The sequence below is a fragment of the Suncus etruscus genome, chromosome 5, assembly GCF_024139225.1.
Source record: "Suncus etruscus isolate mSunEtr1 chromosome 5, mSunEtr1.pri.cur, whole genome shotgun sequence".
NCBI lineage: Eukaryota > Metazoa > Chordata > Mammalia > Eulipotyphla > Soricidae > Suncus > Suncus etruscus.
In genome coordinates this window covers 10557572-10582629 of record NC_064852.1, presented here as the reverse complement: position 1 = coordinate 10582629, position 25058 = coordinate 10557572, and the positions used below count along the sequence as shown (strand labels likewise).

Here is a 25058-nt window from a genome sequence, read left to right as displayed (position 1 = left end):
GAAAACAGAGGCCCCAGGAGAGGATTGGCCTGGGCCCATGTCCCCAAGAAAGCTACAGAACAGCCAGCATCTCAGTCTAGCCTTTCCCAGCTGACCTGCTCTTTTGGAGGACCTGGGCTCCAGTCCAATGGTCTAAGCAGGGGCTGAACTAGAGGAGCATATGGATGAGCTGCATTAGTAGCCAAGGTCACAAACTGGGTGGCACATTGCTGAGTCCATCACTCTGTGCCAAACACTTCCCAGGAATTCGGGTAGTCAGGACACAGCTGACCCCAGACTGACCCCAGAGCTGGCACAAATGCAGTGGGTCGAGGATGACTCCAAAAGCCTGGAATCTCAAGGCAGCATGTGGCTGATTGGGTTGGGGCCAGGCAGGGAGACGACGATGGCTTCTGGCCATCCTGTGCTGCCACAGCTGCTCAAGGTCAGGCTGAGGTCACAAGGACGTATGTTTCCGACTGGGGACAGAGGACAACCAGGGAGACTTCCCAGCACCAACCCTGAGTGGCTGCTGAGTCTCCTGCCTCTTGGGGCAACCTTACTGCCAAAGGGGATGCTCACAAGTGGTCCCCAGGAAGCTTGGAGTCTCCACTGACAATTCGTGGCCAACCAAGTCAGTGGTTCAACACAAGGGCCTGGGGATATTGGTGCTGTTTGAGCCATGGTGCCAGGAAACAGCCAGGCCATCCTGGGGGGTGATGGTGGTGGTAAAAGGGACCTCTAGAGATATCCCCACTGGTGCTTGGAGGATCAAACCTAGGTCTGGTGCATGCTAGGTATGTGCCCTAACCATTGCACTATCTCCTGGCTCTTCAGACTTCTTTTTCAGTTGCTTTGTTTGTTTTAAGGACATGTCTAAAAATAGTGCCCAGGGGATCACCCAATCTTGGTACTCAGGGAACAATGAGGCAGGGATAGAATCTTGGGGTCCCCTATACAAAGCATGCACTCTAGTCCTTTGAGTCGCCTCCCTGGAACCTGGACTGTTTCTTATTAAGACAAGGAGCTATAGCCTCTCTTTCCTGCACCCCCAAGAAAGATCATTTACCTTATTGTCTGACACTGCTGAAAAAGAGGCAGCATGAGCAGGGTGAGAGATTTCAGGAACCAGAGAGTGGGGAGAGAGCATGCAGAGGGAAGTCTTGGCACTAGCTTGCTTGTTTTACCATGTGGCCGGTCTGTCCTCAGTTTCCCTGTCTGCAAGCTGAGCGTGGGTGTTGGAAGATACACAATGAGTGTTAAACAGCTGCAGCTGTTAGTATGTGCCAGGTGCCCTGGTAGGGCCTCATTTGTGAGGGCTTCAGCAGATACCATCACATTAACTGAACTCTGCACTAGCCTTCTCATGGCAATAGCACACAAACAATAGAACATTGCCACCGTCACCAAGCCAACAATACCAGCAACAAAACACTATCACCACCATCAAACCAACATCATCACCTCTTACCTCCAAAATAACATATCAACAATAAAACAGCAATAACAAACCATCAACCACCAAAAATAACACCGTTGGGGTTGGAGCAATAGCAAGTCGGTGGCAGGGTATTCACCTTGCATGCAGCTGACTCAGGTTTGATCCCCAGCATTCCATAGGGTCCCCAGCCTTTCAGGAGTGATTTCTGAGCACAGAGCCAAAAGAACCCTTGTACTGATGAGTATGGCACAAAAAAGCAAAACCAAAACCAAACAAAATTACTACCCTCAACAAAATATCACTACCACCATCAAACCAACAACAAAACAACACCTACAAAATACCACCACCACCACCACCAAAACAACTAAACACTAACCACAGCAAAACACCATCAACTCCAAAATAACACTAACACCAAAACAACTAAACACTAACCATCAACAAACACCACCACAAACAACAACCACCATTATAAACAACAATAACAACATCAACACAGCACTGGCTCCTAATTCCTAAGCATTTACCTATGTTAGACTCTCTCCAAGCTTCTACAGGGCTCAGCAAGTCAGATGGGAGAAACCCATTCAATAGCCAGAAAAATTAGAGCAGTCATTCAGATGACCAGTCCAAAGAGATATAGTTCCAGTTGGTGAGCTGATTAGCAAATGCAAGGCCCTGAACTCAACCCTACGACCAGGTGGTTCCCCTGAGAACCTCCAGATATAGCCCTTATGGCCCTGGACTTATGAGCATTTCCAGTAGTAACTTCCAAATAAAAAAAATAGACGGATCAGGAGATGGCTAAAAGGACTAGAGCACATGCTTAGCATGTGGGAACCCTGGCTTGATCCCCTGTACCATAGGTGCCCTTTCCCTCCCCCCGTTTCCTGACCGTCAGGTTTGGCCTCCCTTTTCTGCAAACCTTGCATTCGAAGGGTTGATTAAACCCAGGATCATACCCTTGCCTTGCATGCCTTGCTTGCAACTTGAAATTCTCAGGCTCAGAATTTTTAGGATTCAAATCCTGTACTTCTCAATTCCATTGACCAAACCCTTTCCTTTTGGAGAATGCATTGAGCCATTCCTGGCAGTACTCAGACTTACTTAAGCACTTTCTGTGCTCAGGGATCATTTCTGGGGATTGCTTGGAGAACCATAATGGTTGCCTGAGTTCAAACCTGGTATCACAACTGGATTGCTGCAGTAAGTAAAGCAATGGCTCTGTATTGTTTTCCCAGCTCTGACCAAATCCATTTCATTAGTGAGAGAACCGGAGGTCTCTGGGACTGACTTAAAGAAGGGAGCTGGGCAGGGCCATGGCCACCCCCCTCCAGTCCTGTTTTAGGACCAATGGGGCTTCCAACCCCTTCCCAGAGCACCCTGAAATCTGACCCTGAGGATCATTGCTCTGGTCCACTCCACCTCAACACCTGCTGTGTGACCCCCAGAACAAAGTAGACACCACCAGGAAGAGCTGGGCCACATAGGTGCAAAAAAATGTGTCCCCATCTTAATGCTACCAGCCATCAGGCTACTGCCGTACTTGCAGCCTCACTCCAAAAGCAGGGGGCTTCATTGTCTGTGGAGTGAGGTCTAGGGCCCTCATTCTAGGCACTAACACCAGTTACGGTTACTGCTCTCTCTGGCACTTGGGCTGGTGAGAGAATACTGGGCAGATCAAAACAAATGTGAGACCGAGTTCAAACTCTCCCATGTTTCATGAGTTGGTATAACTCTGTTGACACCCAAGTACCTCCCTATCCAGGATGGGCCTGTGCTTCCTGTCACCACAGGGCCTAAGCAACATCCTACATCCTAGGGTCCAAGCATTGAAGAATTGGATTGGCTTGGCCAAGAATTGCCAGAAAGGACCCCTGGTCCTCCTGAGAACTTCTTGGGAAGAACCCATGCCCTCCATAAAAAGGGAATGAAGTAGGAATGAATGATTCTGAGCCCATGAGTCTGCTTGGGGGACAGTGGTGGCAGGGTGAGGCTCAGGCTGAGATCTTGGGTACAGCCTAGGTGTACACAGCACATGAATAATGGTGGCATCAAGAAAGATGCTGGAAGCCTGACTGTGTGTGTGTTGTGGGGGAGTTGCTGGCTTCTGCTATTGCTGCAGCTTTCTGGCACCTCTCCAAGGTTCCTGTGCCACCCTCCCATTACCCCACCCATCACCATAAGAGTTGTAGGCAAGCTGACTTTCTGCTGACCCTTGCTGGTCACCCCTGCAAACCGCTGCCAGTGTGTCTGCATGTCGAAAAGTAGGCCTTTGGGGGGGGGGGGGAATCATGCTAGCGACTGGCTTCTGTCTATAGCTTTGATGGGAGGTATGGGTGGGATAGGGCCTCTATTCCCACAAAGACCAGTCTGGGCAGGTGTGAAGAGCCCCAAATGGGTGAGATCGTGTGGAATGGACTGGAAGTGGCTCAGAACTCTGCACTGACTGGGATGTCACCCTGAGTAGGACTCATAGGTCCTCTCTACCACAATTTCTCTATCTGCGGGTGGATGTGTCCTTGGGCATTCAATCTGATAGTCTTCAGGGATGTGAGGAGGGGAGGAGAGATTTATCAAGTCAAGAATCAGGAAGTGTCACCAGTGGGGGTGTCATCAGTTGGGAGAGGGCTGACCCTTCCAAAGTGTCAAGTGAGCACTTGTGAAATAAAGGGTGATGTTCAGTACTTAGTGAGGGGGCAGGCCATGTGTTGGGGGGCATTCCCCATGGCCTGTGGAAATCGAGATCTCATCATCCTCCTCCCTCCGCCGTCCATCCCAACCCAACCGCACCTTCCTATTTCATCCCATGTTGAGGCATCCCAACTTCAGTCCCCAGCTCTGCCTCTCAGAGTCCTGGCAAGTCCACTTTCCTTCTCCGGATCCCCAGTTTCACTGACTATTATGAGGCTCATCTGGTCTTAGGGGCTCCACTGGGAGGGCCTTCTTGCTCTGCCAAGTACTGCCTGCCATTGTGGGGTGGCAGAGGACAGTGATTGATAGACCCACAAATGCTGGTTCACCTGAACCCTGACACCTCTGCAACATTTTAGGGCCCGGACGGTCCATTTTGGATCTCTCTGTTTGGGACTTGGCATTCTGGGAGGTTGGCACCATTCTGCCCGTCATCTCCCTGGCTCAGTGTCTGATGATGGACTGACAAATGTGGCCATGTGCTCCATGACCAGCCTCTGCCCTGCACAGTCTGCTGTGAGAGCAGTGCAAAGCTCACATCTCCCTGTCCTCTACTCAGATTCCAGGAGCTGAGCACAGACCAGACTTTGTAACTGCTTGTGGAGACCAGCCAGAGCTCAGTCAGAGCTCTGCTTATGGCAGCAGTCCTATATATTCAGGCTCCCCCCTCTAAGAAACCTATTTTGGCTTTGTATTTGGGGGGGGGGGTTACACCTGGTAGTGCTTGAGACTTATTTTTGATTTTATGCTCTAGGATCGCCCCTGGTGGGTCCTGTGGGGACCATATGGGGTGCTGTAGATCAAATCCAGATTGGCCACATGCAAGACAAGTGTCATTGTCTTAGCACTCTGGTCCCCTTAAGGAATCTCACTCTAGCATCAACATTCCTTCTCCTCCAAACCTGCCAGCCCCACCCCACTGGAATTGGTGATTTCCTGAGACTCACTTTCTTGGTGTCCCCCACCAGACCTGAATAGACTCTACTTCCTGGGATCCCTCTGAGAGAAAAGGTGAGACAGAGACAGAGATAGAGTGCAAGATTCCTGAACCCTACTAGGGCTGCCTCTCTGCACCAGGTAAAGCCCTGGTTTAGAAGGCAAAATGTGCCCACCTCTGGTGAGTCTCCTGGTGGGCCTGAAGGGTGTTATGCCTGACACCAGCACCTAAATGTAGGCTTTAGGCAAGAGGCACATAGGAGCTACAACCCTCATTCATTGGCTCAGGACAGCCCAAGCAGGGACAGTGGGAATGTGGGAGGGTATTCCACTTGCCTCTAGCAGAGTGCTGTTTATTCTGGTGGGCAGCATGATCAGGAGCTGGGCATGGGTTGGGCATCCTTCCCTGAAACTCAGGTAGGGACTAGGGTGCTTTGTGGTCATATAAGCTGCTGCTATGGGGCATGAGCTGGGAATGGGCAGTGGGGGGCAGGGATGTGGTGCAGGCAGGTGTCAGAATGGTGTGTTTGGAAGCTAAGGCTTCCATCTGGGTCCCAACCCAAGGCTGAGATGGTTGATGACCACATCCTCTGCCTTTTGGGAGGGACAGGACTCAGATCACACCTAGAGGTGTTCAGGATTTACTTCTAGCTCTGTGTTTAGAAATCAAACCTGCTGGAGTTTAGGGGATGATATGGGATGCTGGGGATCAAACCCAGGTCAGCTGCATGCAAGGCAAGCACCCTACCTGCTGTACTATCACTCCAACCCTCCATGGCCATTCTAGACTGGGGCATCACCTATAAAAGTGGAGGGTGGGGTAAATAAAATTAATTAATTATACAAAAATAAAAATTAAAGGGGCCAGGGCCGAAGAGATAGCATGGAGTTAAGGTGTTTGCCTGGCATGCAGAAGAACAGTGGTTCGAATCCCGGCATCCCATATGGTCCCCCCAACCTGCCAGGAGCGATTTCTGAGCCTAGAGCCAGGAGTAACCCCTGAGTGCTGCTGGGTGTGACCCCCCCCCAAAAAAAAAAATTAAAGGGGCTGGAGTGATAACACAGCAATAGACCGTTTGCCTTGCATGCCTCCAACCTGGGATGGACTCTGGTTCTATCCCTGGCATCCCATATGGTCCCCTGAGCCTGGCAGGAGGACTCCTGAGGGCAAAACCAGGAGTAGCCCCTGAGCACCTCAGGGTGTGGCCCTCAAAAAACAAAAACAAATGTAAAAGAAACAAACACAAGCAATTAAGGACGACCATTGATCTATTCTTTCCTCTGTGGCCAAGGGCTCTCTGCCTTCCCCTGTGACCCTAACCCTTAATGCATTGTAATACACCTCTCTCAGCAATTGAATTGTGGAAAGGAAGCCCCAGGCCATCTCTGCTCCCCCAGTGTGTCCACAGAAGTGCTAAATAAGACCCCAATTTGGCCAGATGGCTGGGGCTCTGCTGGGAGGGGCCTGATGGCTCTGTTCCTCTTTCCGGGGGCAGGACAGGACCTGCTGGGAGCCAGCCTGATGAAGGGGACCCTGGGTTAAATTGCAGCCGCCCACTGGGAAGAGAGCCATGAGCAAGTGGGGGTGTGACAGGGAAGCTTCGATGATTGGCTGCTCCTGAGAGGGGGAGGGATTGGGGGGGGGGCGAGATGGCCAGTAGCTTTGCACTGCCCCAACCGGGGATGCTGAAGATGTAAGTGGGGTGCAGCCGGCAGCACCTGATCCAAGTGCTGTGGGTTGCCACAGGGAGCATGGATGCCCCTTCCTTCAGAGCAGCACTTCTGGGGCCAGCTGGTGGCCAGGGAGCTGGAGCAGGCAAGTGTGAGAGTGAACCTCCACAGCTGGCCACGAATCTCCTCTGGAGCTGAAGGACCGGCCGGCCCAGGACTCTTCCTTCCCGACCCCTCGGATGAAAGCGGTTTGTGAAATTGCAGAGTTTTCTCTTGGATGGAAGCAAAGAAAGCCAGCTTCTCTCTGGAGTGCTGGTGGCTGGCTGGACAGGGTGTGTGTTTGGGAAGGGCTTTGGAGGAGGAAGAGAAGGAGGTGGTGGAGGAGGAGGAGGAAGAAGAAAAGGAGGAGGAGAAGGAGGAGTGCAGGGAAGGGGAGGAGGAAGAGGAGGGTGATGCAAAGGCTTTGAAAACGGTACCTAGATCTGGGAGGTGGGACCCAGTCCTGGGGTTCTGCCTTTCCCAGCAGGTAGAGCTGCCCTGGGGAACTTGGGTAAGTCCATAAATAGCTCTGCTGACACAAAGGAGCTCTGTCTGGGGAAGGCAGTGTTTGACACAGCCGCCTGCCTGCCGCCCTGCCCGCCCGCCTGGCCCGCCCGCCTGCCCGCCTGCGGGAGGAGCTAGGCAGACCCTGGCGGGTGGCAGGCTGGCAGGAGCAGCAGCCGGGAGTCGCCTGCAGAGAGCTGGGTAGGTGCCTGGGTGACTGGGTGTGAGCACACCCCGCTGGTAGGGGGATAGGGGGTCCTCCTGTCCAGATGCCCCGTGCGCTGTTTCTATTGTTCCTTCCCCAGGGCAGCCATTGATGGGCACATTGCTGTCAACCCGTTTTGTGTTCTGCTCCCCAAGAGGACTGACTGACTGACTGACTGACTGTGTGTGTGTGTGTGTGTGTGTGTGTGTGTTGTGTGGACACACACGTGCATGCCTGTCAGGGGTGGTGGCTCAAGGACTAGAGACATATTTCTGCTGGGTTCTGCTTTCACTTCTGGGCTGGCCCCGCCGGTGCTTCTCAGAGGGGAATGGAATGTTTGGTGACCAGAAGTCAGGGTGCCCACTTGCAGATTGGGGAGAGTGCTGAGCCAGTGGGCTTTACCCGTTGGGTCAGGGTGCTGCCTGCTGGTTTCGTGCAGGGCAGGCTAGCTCCTGGCTACTTTTCTCATCCGGGAAGGCGGTGGTCTGGCAAGGCTGGTCTCCTGAAAGGACTGTGATCCCTGAGGTTTCTGTGGAAAGGTCCACTGCAAACCCAAGTTAGCCAGAGAATGGGGGAAAGTGGTATTCATTGTTCCTCAAGGAAAGCCCTACTTCTGCTCCCTACGCTACAATGGGAATCTGAGTTAGGGCCCCCATCATTCACAGAGCCAGCCCTGTGAGCTGGCAGCGGCCCCTCATTCACTCTGGTGCCCACAAGTGCATCTTGTATCTTTAGAGTTGAGGAAGAGGCTGGGCACCCGAGGGGGAATGAATGGCCGTGTCTCAGTTCACTTAGTAGGTTTTTAGCTAGGTCAGAAGCCCACTTAGTGGGGTGCCCAGGGAGGTGGGTGCCAGCATCCCATCTCTGAGATCAGAACTCAGCTCTGATTCTGCAAGCCTGGCCTAAGATGCTTCTAGGCCTTTTCTATAAACCAGCCCCATCCTGATTGCCCACAGCCTTCGCGAAGTTCTGTGCCCCACTTTTCCACCCTATGGCCCTCGCTTCCCTGGAGGTGGCCCAGATGGGTCCCAGACTGGAAGGAAGGAACCGCAGAGCCTGCCCTACCAATGCTCATGGGATACCAGCCAGGGCCCTGCAACCAGAGTCACAATTTCCACCCTGGGCCACTGGAGGCCCCTTCCCTAGCCAAGGGGCACCTCCCTGCACACCCCCAGTCCCAGCACGTGGTATGGCTTAGCCTCGGGCGGGCCTTTCTAGAAGCCAAGTTTCACCCAGGCTTGCTCCAGGCCTTGCCTGGCAGCTGAAGGAGCAGGAGGTGGGGTTTGAGGAAGGAGACCAGAGAGACCCATCATTTCTGTTCAAAACAGAAATGGCTGAAAGGGAATCCCAATGGGCATGAGCTACTCCTGCCTTTCCACCATCCATCCTACTTGACCTAGTCTACCAGTGCCTACCCCTATTTCATCCTCTACAGTAGCCCCTACTAGGGCCGGAGTGAACTTGGGGCTCTGTCAGTGGCACCATGGGGTGGCTTTAAATCTGACTCTGTAAGATGAGGGATGTGTCTTTATCTCTGATTCCTGGGAGCTTGGCAAGAAATGTCCAGAATGGATTTTCCTTGAGAATAAGTGCTGCCATGTCAGCTGGTTTCTCCCACCCATGTCTGAACTCTGCCTCAAACAGAGGCACACACTTGAGGATGGGAGAAAAAGTTCTTTTGGTGAAGAACCCTCATTTTGACGTGTCGGATGACTGCCAGAGGAGCAAGAGTGTGAGCCGGGACGTGAAGTAGCGAGCTGGGATGTGAAGCAGCGATGGCAGAAGACTTTTGGTGGGATCCATAAGGAGCGACTGCTGTACTGGAACTCCTATTCCAGTGTTGTCCAGATATGGTCTGGTCTGGGGAGAGAGGAAGGAGCAGCCTGGTGGGATTGAATTCAGGATTCAAGGAGGCTGGTTTGTAGGTGGGAGGGGAAGTAATTCTCCATCAGTGGCTTCCCTAGAAGCTGTCCATGCATGTCCAGCGGGGTTCCTGGGAACCCTTCGAGCTACTTTCTACTGCATTTCCCCAGTTCCAGCTGGAACTGGCCTAGACCATTGGTCTGTTGGGAAGGTCCAGCTCTGAGACAGGAATAGACAGCTCGACCCGAGTGAGGGTTCACACGACTCACCTTCAGTCCTAGGGAGAAGAATATAGGCCTCCGGTTCCCCAGTTCTGCTGTGGCTCAGTCACACCAAACCACATGACTCAGTTCCTGAGTTTTTTTTTCAGTTTGGGCCTCACTGGTTCTGAAGCCCCATGCATGAGCTGCTTATTCTGAACCCTGGATGCCAAGGCTAGAACCCAGCTCTCAGCAGAAGCTGAGTGTCTGCAGATGGAAAGCCTTGGTGTGTCCAACAGCTAAACCATTGCCAGCTCCCAGCATGGTCCTGGGCAAATGTGCTTTCATTTCTCCACTCACTGCTTGCCCCTTTGCAACTGTGGGGGATTAGACCAAAGCTGGGGGAGGCCACTTCAGACTTCTGCTCCTTCTGGCTCTGCAAACATCTCCTCTTGCCAGTCTTGGGGAGACTTTGGTCAAGGCCAGCTTCTGGTGGAGCAGGGAGACAACCCCTATCCTGTTTCTCAGGCACTTCTGCTTAGAAATCTGTGAGCTAGAGCCCAGGCCACGACTGGGAGGTTTGTTGTTGTTTGTGGAGCCAGGCTGTTTCCAAGATGTCAGTGCTCAGGGAAAACCATCCTTCCTCCCAGGGATAAACAGGCTGCTTCTGGCTCAGCCCACTAAGCTCAGAGCAACTACAGCCCGGTTCAGCCCTGGGGATCAGCCACCTGCCCTGGCATAGCCAGAGAGAGCAAGGGTCCTGATTCTAGTGTGCTAAGGCCAGAGCTGAGGGTAGAGGGAGAGAGGGAACCCTAGGTCCTTGCAAGAGCACAGCTTCCTGGCACAGTGGTGACTGTCCCAGGCTCCCCTTTTCCTTTGATTGTGGACTCTGTTCATCACCCCAGATGCGTGGAGAGCAGCCAGGTGTGCCCTCTGCTGAGCTGGCCCCAACTTCTCCCCTCTCCGTGCCAGCCTCGGATTGGAGTCTGCCACCTGAAGTTATGACTCGGGCTGCCAACAGCGATGACCATGACATTAAGTCCGAAATTGGAAAAGCAAGAGGTGCTTGAAAACAAGTCGTGACAGGCAGGTGGGAGGGCCAGGGAGTGGGAAAGGGAGGGTGAGCATCCACTCCTAAATCTAGTTGCAACCCAGAACTATCCAGAATTTGGATAGAATTGGGATGCCTTCCCAAGGTGGGGCTCCAAGCATGTCTTGTTCCCCGTCCAGTTTTCCCTCACACAGGTTAGTCAGACAAGTGTCCTTGGTTCCATGTGCTGGCCAGACTCTGCAGATATAGCTGAAAGGCCCATCCCACCACCTGTGATGACCACAGGCCAGGGATGTCCCAGAGAGGCTGCCATCCAACCTGAGTCTGACTGTACAGTTGTTGTTCCATAGAAGTACCTCCAAGGCCCCGCCTTTCCTACCTGGCCACTGAGATGGCATTTGTAGAGTCTTGCATGTGGCCCCATGGGACAAGGGAAGGTCTTTGGGGGCTGTATGTAGGAATCTGAGCTCTGGAATGAGGGCAAACTTCCCCACCCACAGTTGAGGTCCCTTAGGCTAGACATAAAGATGTCCTATGCCTTTATTTTCCCAACTCACACTCTATGTCCTTGTTGCATATGGCACTGGTTCTTGGTGCATTGCCTGCCCCTTCTCATCCCCTCAGGTGTGGCTTCCCTGTCCACAGAGAGGGTACAGGAATTTCCTGAGGAATGGGAGATTAGGGGATGCCAAGAGAAGCCATGCCATTACCAAGGCAAGGAACATCCTATACTATAGGATTTGTTGGCTTATAGAAACCCAGTCTAGGACTTTGTTTTGTCTTTTCAATAACCTTCCCGCTCAAAGTGTAAAGTACTCCCTGAAAGCTCAGAGGCCATGACTTTGTTTCACAGAATGAGTCCTTCAGGTCAAGAAACACAATCTTCTAGAACCCCCAAACATCTCCCCTGCACCCATGTTCAACCACCACCTCTCACTGATCTTGTCCTGAGTTTGCTTTCAGAGTATTACCTATTTTTATAGGACCTCTTTAGGGATGGGAGTGGTGGAGTGAGCTTGTGGGGGAGGCTGGGCTTCAGACCCAAGATCAGATGTGGGGCCTGGAACAGACTGCACTCTATCCATGGGATCCACCCCCACATCCACACACTCCAGTTCCTCCTTTCATCTCTGCATCTTCCCATCAGCATTTCTATCTGGATTCTGGAAAGTTCTTATTTGTTGATTCCTGTGGCCTTGGGGAATGTCTCTTTGGAGTGGACACCCCAACTTCAACATACTACTTTTGGGTATGTCTGGGTTGCTGCTGGCTGGCTGGTCACCCTCAGGATTGGCATTACCAAGCCTTCGCAGAACTGACTTCAGATGCTCTCTTTTTCTCTCTGTTTCTGTGTTTCTCTTCCTCCTCTCCCACTTCCTCCTCTTCCTTTCTTCTTCTTCTTCTTCTTCTTCTTCTTCTTCTTCTTCTTCTTCTTCTTCTTCTTCTTCTTCTTCTTCTTCTTCTTCTTGTTCTTCTTCTTCTTCTTCTTCTTCTTCTTCTTCCTTCTTCTTCCTCCTCCTCCTCTTCTTCCTTCTTCCTCTTCCTCCTCCTACTCTTCCTCCTCTTTTTCCTCTTGTCCTCCTCCTCTGTTGGGCCAACACCTCCAGCTCGCAAGTGCTGACTCACAGAGTTGTGTATAATTAGCCGTAGTATATGCCATCATATAATTTTGCAAAGTGCGACAAAACACCCACCCGCCCTCCAGCGCCATGGCATGTTGAGCCACTGTCACTGTCTTCCCAGTATGCTGGGTGCTGGGAAGAGCTGGGGGAGCTGACTGGGGTTTCAGTTTTCTTTTCCTTGATGACTAATGAAGTGCAGCACCTTGCCTGAGAGTTGATAACCTCACTGCCTTGAAGTGCCTGTTCAAGTTCCCCGAGGAATGTCTATCTCTTTCTTATTGATTTGTAGGTGCTTAAACATTCCCGGATGTTCTTTCAGTGTTGGATATACTATACATCACCCTCATTCCTCCCACTCAGCAGGATGCCTTTTTCAGAGTTATCTTTTGAAGAAAGGAAGTTCTTAATTTAATGCAATTCAGCCTGTCTCTCTCTCTTTTTTTTCTGTCTGTCTCTTTTCTCTGCTTGCTGAATCCTCTTTTTTTCTTTTTCTTAATGGGTTAGCACCACTTGGTTAGCAACAATGTGCAATTGCATTTCAGGAAAGCTTTTTCGCACACCCTGGAGTAAGTTCACCCCCAAACCCACCACCCAAATGCTGTTTCCCACCCTCATCCTCTCTAGGACAACCTTCTATCTTGGTGTCCCCGCCCCCCTTCTCCCTCAGCAGACTGTGGTCAGACAGTAAAGGTCAGCTCTGGATGGCTCTGTCATTCCTTTGCTTTGCGTCTTCATTGCCTACGTAGGGCCAGAACAGTCTGTATTTGTCTTCTCCCTTCTGACATTTTTTTTTTCATTTTGCCTGGCCCCACCAGTTATTTCTCCCCATGTTTGATGAATTTCATCTTTTCTGACAGCTTAGTAATCTCCTCAGAGGTTGTGCGTGCGCACCTCATCTTCCTTCTCCATTCATCATGGGCACTTGGTTTTTTTTCCAGATCTTGGCTATTATAAACAGCACTGTGATGAGCATGGGTGCCTGCATCCTATTGAATGAGTGTTTTTGTGTCCTTTGGAGAGAAACCTGCGAGTGGAATTGCTGGATTGTGTGGCGAGGCTATTTTTAGCCTCTTGAGAAACCTCCGTACTGATTTCAGAGATAAGGCCCATTTCAGGCATAGTACAAGATTGTGGATCTTGTCTCATATGCTGTCTTCTAGAAGTTTCCGTTGGTTTATGATTCATGTTTTGCTCTAAAATCTACCTAGAGAAGCCAGAACAATAGTACTGCAGGTAAGGCAGTTAGTTGTCTTGCACACAACTGACCAGGGTTTGATTCCAGGCACCACCAACACTGTTGGGTGTGGCTTGAAAATTAAAAAAAAAAAAATCAAAATCCAACTCATCAGGAGGAAATTTTGATAGTGACTGTGAAAGGCTCTCCTTTGTCCCAGGTGGATAAATACCTGATTCAAAAAGACCACCTCACTGGAGGGCAGCTTTGTCTAATACCATGGAATAATCTCTGTGTGGGTGAGTGGGGTTTTGAAGGAGATGTAAGAGTTCACTAGAAAATGGGGGAGTTCTTGGCAGGAAGCAGAGGGAGAATAAGTTTAGAGGTGCCTGAGTTAGAGTGTGTTTGCACAGTTCAGGCTGGCTGGAAGGGAGAGAAGAGGAAAGGTGTGGTGAAGAAAGGTCATGGAGATGGATAAGAGAAAACATAACAGGTAGGGAGAACATTTACCTTGCCCTTGGCAGACCCAGGTTGAGTCCCCGGATTATAAATAGTTCGTCCCAACCCCCAACCCCCTTCATTACCAGCACTGATCCCTGAGCTCAGAGCCAGGAGTAAGCCCTGAGCACCAGAGGCATGGCCCCCCCAAAAATCACAAAAAAACAAAAACAAAAACAAAAAAGAGGGCCTGAGGGTCGCAGTGTGGGAGGGAGATAAGAGAGAGCTCTGAGGAGTTTTCAGCAGATATTGATACTAAGGATGGAAGATACTCAGAGGTTTATCTTTGGGGGAGGTAGCCGTGGCCTGGACCTCCTGAGTGATCTTGAGCAGGTTACCAAGGGCACCAGCCAGATGTGCACCGAGCGGGGGAGTCAGCCCTTCCCATCGCCTCCCTCTTCCACTCCCCGTCTTGTCTTCCTCCTCTGCTCAGCTGAGCCTCAGGAACTGGGGCAGACAGATTATGTTAAGGGGGTCTCTGCAAAGGAGTTGCTTTCTGCTTCTCCTGCCCTGGATATGTCCCCTTAGAGTTTTGACCCCTCATGGTAGCTGGGCAGAAGGGTGGATGCCCATGTGTGGCCCAGGCTGTATGCTGAGCTGGACTGGCAAGGGAAGGGGGAAGACAGTATGGGCTCAGATCTCTACCTATCTATGAGGCCTTTGGTCTAGGGTTCCAGGCACGCTTTCATTCAGTAACGGGGCTGGAAGGACCCATGTGATGACTGGAAGGGGCAGATGCTGAGTGTGAGGGACATTGGGAGCGTGGCCTCCTGAAGGGTTAAATCGGCATTTTCTGGAGCACAAGATGGGGCGAGGCAGAGCCATACCTGGAACCCAGATTTGTTCCTCTCTAAACCCCTTCACTATTGCCAGGCTCCCAACCACCAGCTCTGAAGAAGCTGTGTACTCCAGGCTGTTCTCAGAGTTAGGGCTTAAATGTAGATGCTGGTGAGGCAGAGGGAAGAGTGAGGAAGAATGGAAAGAGGTGAGGGAGAGGAAGAGCAAAGAGGAAGAAGAGAGGAAGTGATGGGGTATGTGGGATGGAAGAGATGGGGGAAGAAGAGATTGAAGAGAAGGGGGAGAAAGTAGAGGAAGAGATTAAAGAGAAGAGGGGGGGAGGAGGGAAGGAGGGAAGGACGCTCTTCTTGGCTAGCTAGAGCTGTGTCCACCTATCCACCTAGTGTAGACCAAACATCCCACAGCAGCCACAAGCTTCTGTCTTGTAGTGGTCCTGGAGGGAGATAGCATTAGACAGGTCATTGAGTACATGGACTTCTGCAACCTGCTTCTCCCTTACTAGGTGAGGAGGGGGCTCAGTAAAGATATTTTTAGGGGAGGGGGAAAAGGAAGGAAGAGGCAGCTGAGGAAACATTTGGGACCCTAGGAAGAGCTTCAGAGACATCTAGAGTTATATTTAGTCCTTGGGCTCTGCAGCCCAGCCCAGCCCAGCCCCTGTTCTTCCTTTACCTCTTTCCGCCCTCCTTCCACTGGTTCCCCACCTCCTCCTGGAGCCAACTCTCCTCCAGGAGATGTCCAGATCATGCCCACTTTACCTACTTCATTCCTTCAGGTTAAGGCCTGTGTCCTCTTGTCCTGTGTTCTCTTGGTCTCTAAAATCCACTGAGCAGCTCAGGGCTGAGGTTGCCCACACACAGTCCTGGGCACAGCTCCGGGCTGAGGGTGCCTGCACACAGTCCTTCTGGGCACTGACAGGAGGACAGAGATCTGGGGACCCTAAGGAATACTTAATAGCCTCAAGGGGAGAGAAATGGTGGAAATGATGCCCTGAGCGTACACAGATTTGACACAGATTCTGTGTTTGTCTTGCATGTGACCAACCTGGGACCGACAATGGATTCAATCCCCAGCATTCCTCCCATATGGTCCCCTAAACCTTCCAGGAGTCATTTCTGAGTACAGAGCCAGGAGTAACCCCTGAACACCGCTGGGTGAGGTCAAACCCCACAAAAAAAAGAGGTGCTAGGAGAGAAGGAGTAAGAGGAATGCATTGGTGACCTATGGGGGTGTGAAGAATTCATGAAGCCGCCTCCTGACCTTTCTGATCAGGTCTCAGGTGAGAAATCAACTCTCACCTGTAGTAAGACAGTTTCTGAAAGTGGGGGACAGCTCAGAGGCTATGCTTGGAGCTCCAGGGTCAATTCTTGCCACCACCTGGTTGGCTCTGGTGACTGTTGGGTCCCAATACCGTTGAGTGTGGCCCCCAAACCCACTGCTTGGTAGACATCTCCCACTTTGAATAAAAACGTCATGTTGAAAATCCAAGAAAAGGAGCAAAGAATGATGGGAAGGAGAGGGCCAGGCCATCCAGCAGGGTTCATCCAATCAGCTGAGAGCAGAACCTTATCTGGGGGAAGGGGGATTCTGTCCTGAGGGAGTGCTTCCTACTGCCTCCTGTGGGGGGACTCATCATGGGACTTTTCTATGCCCTGGGTGTGGTGCTTTGAGGATAGGAAACTGGGATTTTGCACAATCTCTGCTCTCTCCTGCTAATGGCTCATGACTGGGAGCAATAAGGCCGTGCCTCATCTCCAGGACCTTCTCACAGGCCTGTGGATTCTGCTCTGGGCTCCAGTCCTGCTTCTGCAAGCTGATTTTTGGGACTCAGCTCCCTTCACTGGGTCTCAGTCTCTTTGTCTTTTAACTAGAGCTGCTTTCCAGAATTACCTGGCTGTGAGGGAGCAGACCTGTGCTTTCCTCTCAGGAAGCCTCATCCATCTGGCTTTGGGCCCGGGGATAGATTTCCTTTTAAGTGTTCCACAGGTTCTTTTAAGTTTCTTTGAAGTATTCAAACAAACAGGTTCCAAAGTACACCTGTTGGAAGCAAACAGACAAGCAAAAATTTATTTAAAAAAAAACCACCAAAACTGTAGAACTAGCAAATAATAATAATAATAATAATAATAAAGTACAGCAGGTAAAGTGCTTGCCTTGCATATGGCCAAGCCTAAATCAATCCCAACACCACATAGCACTGCAATATGGAGCCCACTTCAGGCCCCTGAGAGCCAGAAGAGCACCACCAAGTATGTGCTCCATGAAAAGAAAAGGAAAGAGAAAAGAAAAGAAAAAGGGGCCGGAGAGATAGCACAAATGGTAGGTCATTTGCCTTGCAGGCAGTCAACCTGGAACAAATACAGGATTGATCCCCAACATCCCATATGGTCCCCCCCCCCCAGCCTGCTGCAGCAATTTCTGAATTTCAGAATCAGGAGTAACCCCTGAATACCACTCTGTGTGGCTCAAAACCTAAATAAATAAATAAATAAATAAATAAATAAATAAATAAATAAATAAATAAATAAATAAATAAATAAATAAATAAGTAAAAAAGCTAGATGGAGCTGGAGCAGTGGCGCAAGCGGTAAGGCGTCTGCCTTGCCCGTGCTAGCCTAGGACGAACCACAATTTGATCCCCCGTCGTCCCATATGGTCCCCCAAGCCAGGAGCAATTTCTGAACACATAGCCAGGAGTAACCCCTGAGAGCCACCGGGTGTGGCTTGCCAAGAACCAGCTGGATTGACATTTTTTCTAGCTCAAATACGTGAATAAATGGCTGTGTGATGACCAATAGATTCTGGGGGCCTAGGGGTGTGTATGACTTGTGGGTGGGTGTGAATATGAGTAAAAGCTGGTATGTTTCATGAGGTTCTGCTGGGTTATGAGCCACATGAAGTTTTACAGCTCTTTAGGGTTAACACCATCCAAGTCACTAGAGGCCCACAGGCCTATTCATTGGCTTATATGGGAACCAGAAACTTAGGCCTGGAGTTTGGCCTTCATGCAAAGACAGTCAGGGTCCCATAAGTTGAGGTTTTCTGCAGAGGAGTATGGTCCCTCGGCTTTGTGTCCCCTCAACTTTGTGAAGGCTTAGTAGGGTCAACGCAGAGGATGCTGGGAGTAGGGTCAGCCTAAGTGCCCCTGGTGGAGGGAAGATGGAGAAGTTGCAGAGTTGTTTTTAAATGAATTCATCGACTTCATCTTTTAGAGCAGTTTGGGGAATTGAGAGGAAAAAACAGAATTCTCACAGATCTCCTCTCCCCTCCCGGCATCACCTCCCCCAGTGGAAAGATTCTGAAGATTTTATGATCTGGAGGGCTTCATGATTAGCTTGGGGTGTGGGGAATGGGGAGAGGCAGGAAAAGGAAGCAAGGAGGAGACCCAGATTCTTGGTTGGAGTCACCGGCCGAGGCCTCCTGGGTGCAGAGGAATGAGGTTGTAATTCATTGAGACATGTCCGTTTGGGGTCCTGCTGGGAGACTCAGGAAGAAGCTGTCTCTGTCTGGGTGGCAGCCTCATAGATGCCCATTATCCACCCCACTTTTCAGCCCTTTCTGCCTCCAGGCCTTTGCATTGTTCCTTTTTGTTTGTTTGTTTGTTTGTTTGTGTCACACCCAAGCAGCACTCAGGGGTTCCTCCTGGCTCTACGTTCAGAAATCGCTCCTGGGAGGCTCGGGGACCATATGGGATGCCGGGATTCAAACCACTCTCCTTCTGCATGGGAGGTAAACACCTTACCTCCATGCTATCTCTCCAGCCCTCTGCATGTGCCCTTTTTGCCCAGTGGGCCACTCCGTGTACCCCAGCAGTTTGCTCTACACCCCTTGCTTATGCTGAATGTACTTTTCTCCTTGCCTCCTCTCAGTTTGGTCCATTTTAGGTTCTCCCGGACCATAGGTTGGCTGTTGTGGGTCCTGTCCAGCCAGTTAGCATCACCAAGACCTGGACAGGACTGGGACTGGCTCCTTGCTCAGCCCCTTGCTGCATCCACCCTGCTAAGAAAAGAATTCAGCTCTTGGTGAATCTGTGCCTGAGGTTTTGAAACTTGATCCTTGGACAGGAGCAGGCAGTGTAGCCAGGGGTTCAAAGAGATGGTCATCAGGGAGTAGAGAGAAAGGGTCATCTGATTGGCTGGGTGGTCTCAGGGATCTAGATGGCAACAGCTAACCTGGGGACACTTAGTGTGGTCGCATACCCATGTTCTTCCATACTGGGAGATGTGATGCACTGTTTGTGATGACAAGGAGAGCAGTTTCCCTCAGACCAGACTTAAATCCTAGAGGCCTACAGCCTCAGGGGTTGGCTTGCACCATACCTGGCATCCATGTCCCCTGAGTGTTGCTAGGGTAACCCTGTAGCTCCCGCCATGCTGCATCACAGGGCCCTGGGTATGAGCCCTTGATTCTGATTGACTGAGTGTTTTTAGGAGTTCCATTCTCCTGAGCACTGCCCAAGAGTCCCCCAACCTGTGTCTCCCTCTCACTAGCCTCTCCCTTTCTCTGATTACCTCCCTCAATTCCCATAAAGCTTTCACAGACTCGGCCTCCTCAGTACTCTACAATGGGGGTCCGAGGTGATGGGGCACCTTCACCTGTTTCCTGGCCGAGGATAGAGGGGGACCTCCAGCCATCCCAGATCTGCTGGTGTCAGGACCAGGGCTCTTTGCTTCAAGTTCTAGTTCTCTTTCCCTGCCTGGTTGGGGCAAACCCCAATTCTCATGAGCTCTGACCACCCCTGCCAAGGGCAGGAAGTGGTTTTCAGGGGCAGATGTGGAGATTGGCATCTGGTAGGGACATGATGAGTCAGAGGGAGGCTGTAGGTTGGCTGTGGGGTCACAGACCTGGCAGTGCCCCCGGTAGCTGTGTGCCACCAGGCCACCCAAGTCACCCTCAGCTCCTGTGCCAGGGGGTGACAATAGGGGTCCAGGAGGAGACACAGCCAACGTGAATAGGCACTCTGGGGGAGGGGGGAGTCCCACCACACCCTTTCCCAGCCTTCCAATCTCTGGATTGGAGCAAGGAGAGGATTTGATTAGCTCCTGAACAGTGGCTCCATTTAGAGAGCCTGGTTCATTTCCTGTCTGTTTCCAGAAGGCCAGACATGGACAGAATTAACCCTGCTGGGTCCGAGCCCAAGACGTGATGGATGGGAGAGCTCACGCCTAGGTGCAGGCAGTAGGGTGGCAGCTGCCAACATTCTCACCACCTGGCCCTGGGGCAAGCAAGCTGGTCTCTCGGGTACCCAGGCTGGATGAGGCTAACCCATCCTGCTGCAACAGAAATGTGGCTGAAGGTTTCCAGCTTCCTGCACTCCCTCTACCGGACTACTCAGCACCTTTGTCAGGATCTGTCATGCTAACCATGGTTTTTGCTTATTAGCACCATGTACGATACCTATCCATACTCCCACATCCTGCCTGAACTGCCAAGAGCATTATTAGTATTATTATTTTGACTTCTGGGACATATCTGGCAGTGCTCAGGGGCTATTCCTGGCTTTGTGTATAGGAGTCACCCCTGGGAATCATTAGGGAGTGATCTACTATGGACTTGAAGCAGTCACTTGCAAGATAAGTGCTTCATCCCCTATACTATCTCTCTGCCCCCTTCCCCACCACCCCAGACAGTTTGAACTGGCTGTTCTTGGTACAGACCTTGCCTCTGCTCACAGGACCCCCTCCCAGGACCAGTTTCTGTTCTGTGACACACACTCATCCTTATCTCCTCTCCTTTTAGAACTCTCTCCCCTCACTGGCCTAGGTTTTCTGTATTTCTGCAGGGCCTTAGCACTCCAAGGTACACCCCACATTCAACTTTTTGGGGACACTGGCTCAGGGCTCTACAAGAGTCCAGGGTGAGCCTTGTTTGCAAATGACCGTCCTGTGTGGGCTAGCCGGAGAGAGAGGTCATTGTCAGCTCCCTCAGGTTTTTGCAGCAGAGAGAGACCCCGTGACCCCCAGAAATTGAGTTCTGATGCAGTCAGCCATCAGTTTCAGAAATTATTCTTAGTTTCCTGGACTTTCATCCCTGCCCCCCCCCTTTCAAATAAAACTAGACTAGAGGATCTGGAGACTGGCACGGGAGGTAATAGCACTTGCCTTGCCTGCACCTGCTTCTACCATTATCCTGGTATCATAAGTCCCCCCCCCCAATCATCACCAGGAATGATTCCTAAGCACAAAACCAGGAGTAAGCTCTGAGCACCATAGAATGTAACTTTGAAACCTTAAAAAAAAAAAAATAAAGAGGGGCCGGAGAGATAGCATGGAGGTAAGGCAGTTGCCTTTCATGCAGAAGGTCGGTGGTTCAAATCCCGGTGTCCCATATGGTCCCCTGTGTCTGCCAGGGCCGATCTCTGAGCATAGAGCCAGTAGTACCCTGAGCACTGCCGGGTGTGACCCCCCCCCAAAAAAAAAGATAAAGAATAGGAGAGATCTCAAAGGGCTGCCTAGTGTTGGCTCAAGCAGCAGTGCATGTGCTGGTCTGAGCATTGAATGGTCCAAAAAGTGTTGCTGGGAGGAGCCCTCTGGGTCCCCCTAATCATTGCCTAAGCCTTTCCCCCTTTAAGATTGGACAAATTGTAGCCCCATTTCCTCCAATGCTTCTCCTGGGCCTATGGGAACCCTAGAATGGTCCTACGTGTCCTGGGGTGGGGGGGATCACAGTGGAGGATCATGGGGGGAGGATCATGGCTCTATTCTGGCCGCAAAGAGTGGCCCAGCAGAAAGCACCAGAGATTTGGATGGCCATCAAAGAACCCAAGGGCATATGTCCACAGAGGCTCTTGAGAGTTGGGCGCTTTCTCTGGGCAGTTCCTCTGTTTGCTTTGGAGCAAGGTGGATGGAGGCAGACTGCCTTGCACTTCTGGTTTGGCACTGTGGCTGCTCTCTCTCTCCCCAGGTGGGACAAGCCAGCTTTCACCTCAGCCCCAGAAAGGGGAAACTTCAGAACAAGAGTCATTCCATGTCAGTGACCTTCTCACTGTCCTTCCCTGCACTCAGAGGCAGGTGGATGGCTGGCTGGCTAAGGGGGAACTCAGCAGGTGGGCCCCAGGGAGCCCAGGGAACTTAATGTGTGTGTGCGCGCATGGACTTTGTCTGTGTATGAATATGTGTGAGTGTATATGTCTTTGTGTTCATTTGTGTATGCATGTGTGTGTCTTTGAAGTGTATCAGTGTGAATGTGTAAGATTGAATGTGTAAGTGTGTGAGTGGATTTAATGGGATTGCGTGTTTAAGTGTGTGAGCGTGTGTGCATATGTGAATAGGTAGTTGAGTGAGTGAATGTTTGTATTAGTGTGTGTGTGTGTGTGTGTGAATGTGAGTGCACGCACACAGGCAACATTCATTTCTCCTGGGTCAATGCTCCCTGGCATGTGGGCAGGTGAGAAGAGGCCACATCAGGAATTATGTCAAAGGCCGGTGTGGGTTGATGTTGCTGGAAGTCTCTGCTCTGCTCAGGTGACGTGAGCAAGCCCCCAGCTCGTGAGCCCTCTCCTCTGTCTTTCCAGAAGGTTCTCTCCTGAGGCCTGGCAACTGCCTGGGGGTGGCTAGCTTTTCAGTTACAATTTCTGTCAGTCTCTCTCTGTGGCACCAAGAATTGAATCTAGGAGCCCTCACATCTTCAAGGCATGTGCTCTGCCACATCTCTGGGCCTCAAAACAGATACATTTTATGCTATAGGGGTCCTTGGCATTATGACAACCATATCTGATCTAGGTATTGATTGATCTGATGAAAGTTTATGTGCTGATAGCTTGGTGAGGGGAATGGTCCTTATGCTGATGTCTGACTGGTTGAGGTTGCAACTATTGCTCCCCTCTCCATCCCTGTGTGTGTTGTGTGTGTGTGTGTGTGTGTGTGTGTGTGTGTGTGTGTGTGTGTGTGTGTGTGTGAGTTCTAGCTTTGGACTCAGCAGAGAGAGAGCACATGACAGAGAGAGTCCATGAGGCAAAAAGCAGGCTGATTCCAATTAATCTTTTGACTGGCTTGGTATTATTTCTCCGCTGCTACGCTGCTTTATCAAACCCGTCCCCCTAAAGGGTTAGAAACATGGTGCCTAACCCCCTATCTAAAGGGCTAAAACATGGTGTGTTTGTGTGTGATTTGGGCCACATCTGACAGTGCTCAGAGCTTACTCCTGGCTCTGTGCTCATGGATATTTGTGGCAGGGCTCAGGGGATCCTGTGGGGTGCTGGGGACCAAATCTGAACTATAGTTCAAAATGGACTCTTGTGGGAAGGACTTGTATGATCTTGAGAAGTTTGATGAAAGAAGCTTGGCCAAGTCTCTGCTCTGGGGTTGCCCCATCCTGGGAACCAGTTTTGGTGCTGCCCCACAAAAGTGGGTGACTGCTTCTTGCTCCTTTCCTCCCAGTTTCCCTCTGCATAACAGAGACCCATCCCCTTCCCTCCAGTAATGTGGTGGGAAGAGCTTGTATGGAGCCCCACTAATCCCCAGGAGCCAGGGCATGGTGGTTACACTCCACCCTTCTCCCAAAGACCAGCAGAAAGTTCAAGTGTGAGGGGAAAGAGGAGGTTCTATGGTGAAACTCCAGAGGTTCCCCTGCATCCACCTGGCACCTAGATCTCCAAACCCTGGGATGCAGTGGGAGGTTTGAGGGTTCAGTCTCCTGCTGATCCTGTATCAGTCCCCAGACCCAGGGCCTGACAGCTCACTGCTTCTTTCTGGATTACTGATCATTTTCTTCTGCTCTCCAGATGCTTGAGCTGGAAACGAATGAGAAGGGAGAGATGGCTTCGGGGGAAGAAAAGGTGGCAAGTGCCAAAGAGCCCCCACCTGGTAATGATCCCTCTCCAGGCCAGATGCCTCCTCAAGAACAAGTCCCCTCATCTAACCAAGACTCCTCAGGCCAGGACTGTCCAGGCCAAGACTTGCAGTCGTCCAGCACAGACCTGGCTACCTGCAAACAAGATGCTCCAACCCCTGATCCAGGAGCAAACCAGGACCCCCCACCCAGCCAGGATCCCCCACCTAACAAGGACTCTCCACCCAGCCAGGAGCCCCCTCCACCCAGCCAGGACCCCCCACCTGGTCAAGAAGTACCTCAAACCTCAGACGACACCCCTTGCCAGGACCTTCCTGCAGGTCCTGAACCTACTCCTAGACAAGACCTTCCAGACATCCCAGATGCCCCAGCCCCAGATCCTCCACCTTGCCCGCAGCTGCCTACCAGTGGGGACCCCCTGCCAGCAGAGGCCAAGGAGACCCCAAGTTCCATGGACCCACCAACCACCACTGGGGAGCCTCCCGGAGCCTGTAAGCCCAGTTTTGTGATCCCAGAGGTTAGGCTGGACTGCGCCTACAGTCAGGGGGGTGCTGAGGGTGGTGGCAGCTCGGGCGGTGAGGAGGAGGAAGAGGGGGATGAGGAAGGCGAGGAAGAGGAAGAGGAAGAGGAGGAGGACACCAGTGATGACAACTATTTGGAGCATGGCGAGGCCAAGCGCAGCAGCATGATTGAGACAGGCGCAGGTGCAGAGGGTGGCCTCTGTCTCCGAGTGCAGAACTCGCTGCGACGCAGGACGCACAGCGAGGGGAGCCTTCTGCAGGACCCTCGGGGGGCCTGCTTCTCCTCTGATACCACCCTGCACTGCTCAGACGGTGAGGGGACCTCTCCTGGATGGACCATGCCCTCGCCTGGCACGCTCAAGAAGGAGCTGGGGCGCAATGGGGGCTCCATGCATCACCTCTCCCTCTTCTTCACCGGTCATCGGAAGGTAAGGAGGCTGCTAAGGGGGTGGTGGGGGAGGTGGGTGAGCCTGAGAAGGTTCTAGCTTAGCCAAGTCCTAACCGAGCACTTCTCCAAGTCTTCCTCCAGCTTTACAGAGGCTGGAACTGAGGCTTGGGAGACCAGGAAGGCCGTAGCTAGACTCACATGGAGACTTTGTCTCTGGCCTTTCTCCAGCTCCAGATACCTCTAATGGCACCCAGATTAGCTCTGGCTAATCAATGGCTTTGCCCTTGGCTTTGTGCTTTCACAGGCTCAGGGCTGAAGAGTTAGTTCAAGGATCAGGGCATGGGCCAGAGTGATAACACAGCAGTAGGTCATTTGCCTTGCATGCTGTCAATCCAGGATGGACCTAGGTTCGACCCATCCCATATGGTCCCCCGAACCTGCCAGGAGCATTTTCTGAGTGCAGAGCCAAGAGTAACCCCTAAGAACTGCCAGGTGGCCCAAAAAACCAAAAGAACTCCCCTAAAAGCGAAAAAAAAACCCTCCCAAAAAACCTTCTAAACAATCATGAAAAAATGTAGAACACATTAATATATAATTTTGAAGAGTTATTTAAAATTTTATTATAAGTTGGGGCCAGAGCAATAGCGTAGTGGGTAGGGCGTTTGCCTTGCATATAGCCAACCT

The 25058-nt window shown here is 51.5% G+C and overlaps 1 protein-coding gene across 2 annotated transcripts in view; it reads left to right on the top strand.

The window, feature by feature from the left end:
* RGS3 (regulator of G protein signaling 3) overlaps positions 1–25058 on the top strand; it is a 140626-nt gene that overhangs the window by 100713 nt on the left and 14855 nt on the right. Inside the window, exons 1-2 of one of the 2 annotated variants that reach the window (XM_049774162.1) lie at positions 7433–7468; positions 23398–24414. In XM_049774162.1, the coding sequence (XP_049630119.1) occupies positions 23398–24414 (1017 nt within the window). In that variant the 5' untranslated portion in view covers positions 7433–7468. Of the gene's footprint in view, positions 1–7432; positions 7469–23397; positions 24415–25058 lie in introns of those variants that run through there. The other variant, XM_049774164.1, reaches the window with a different exon arrangement.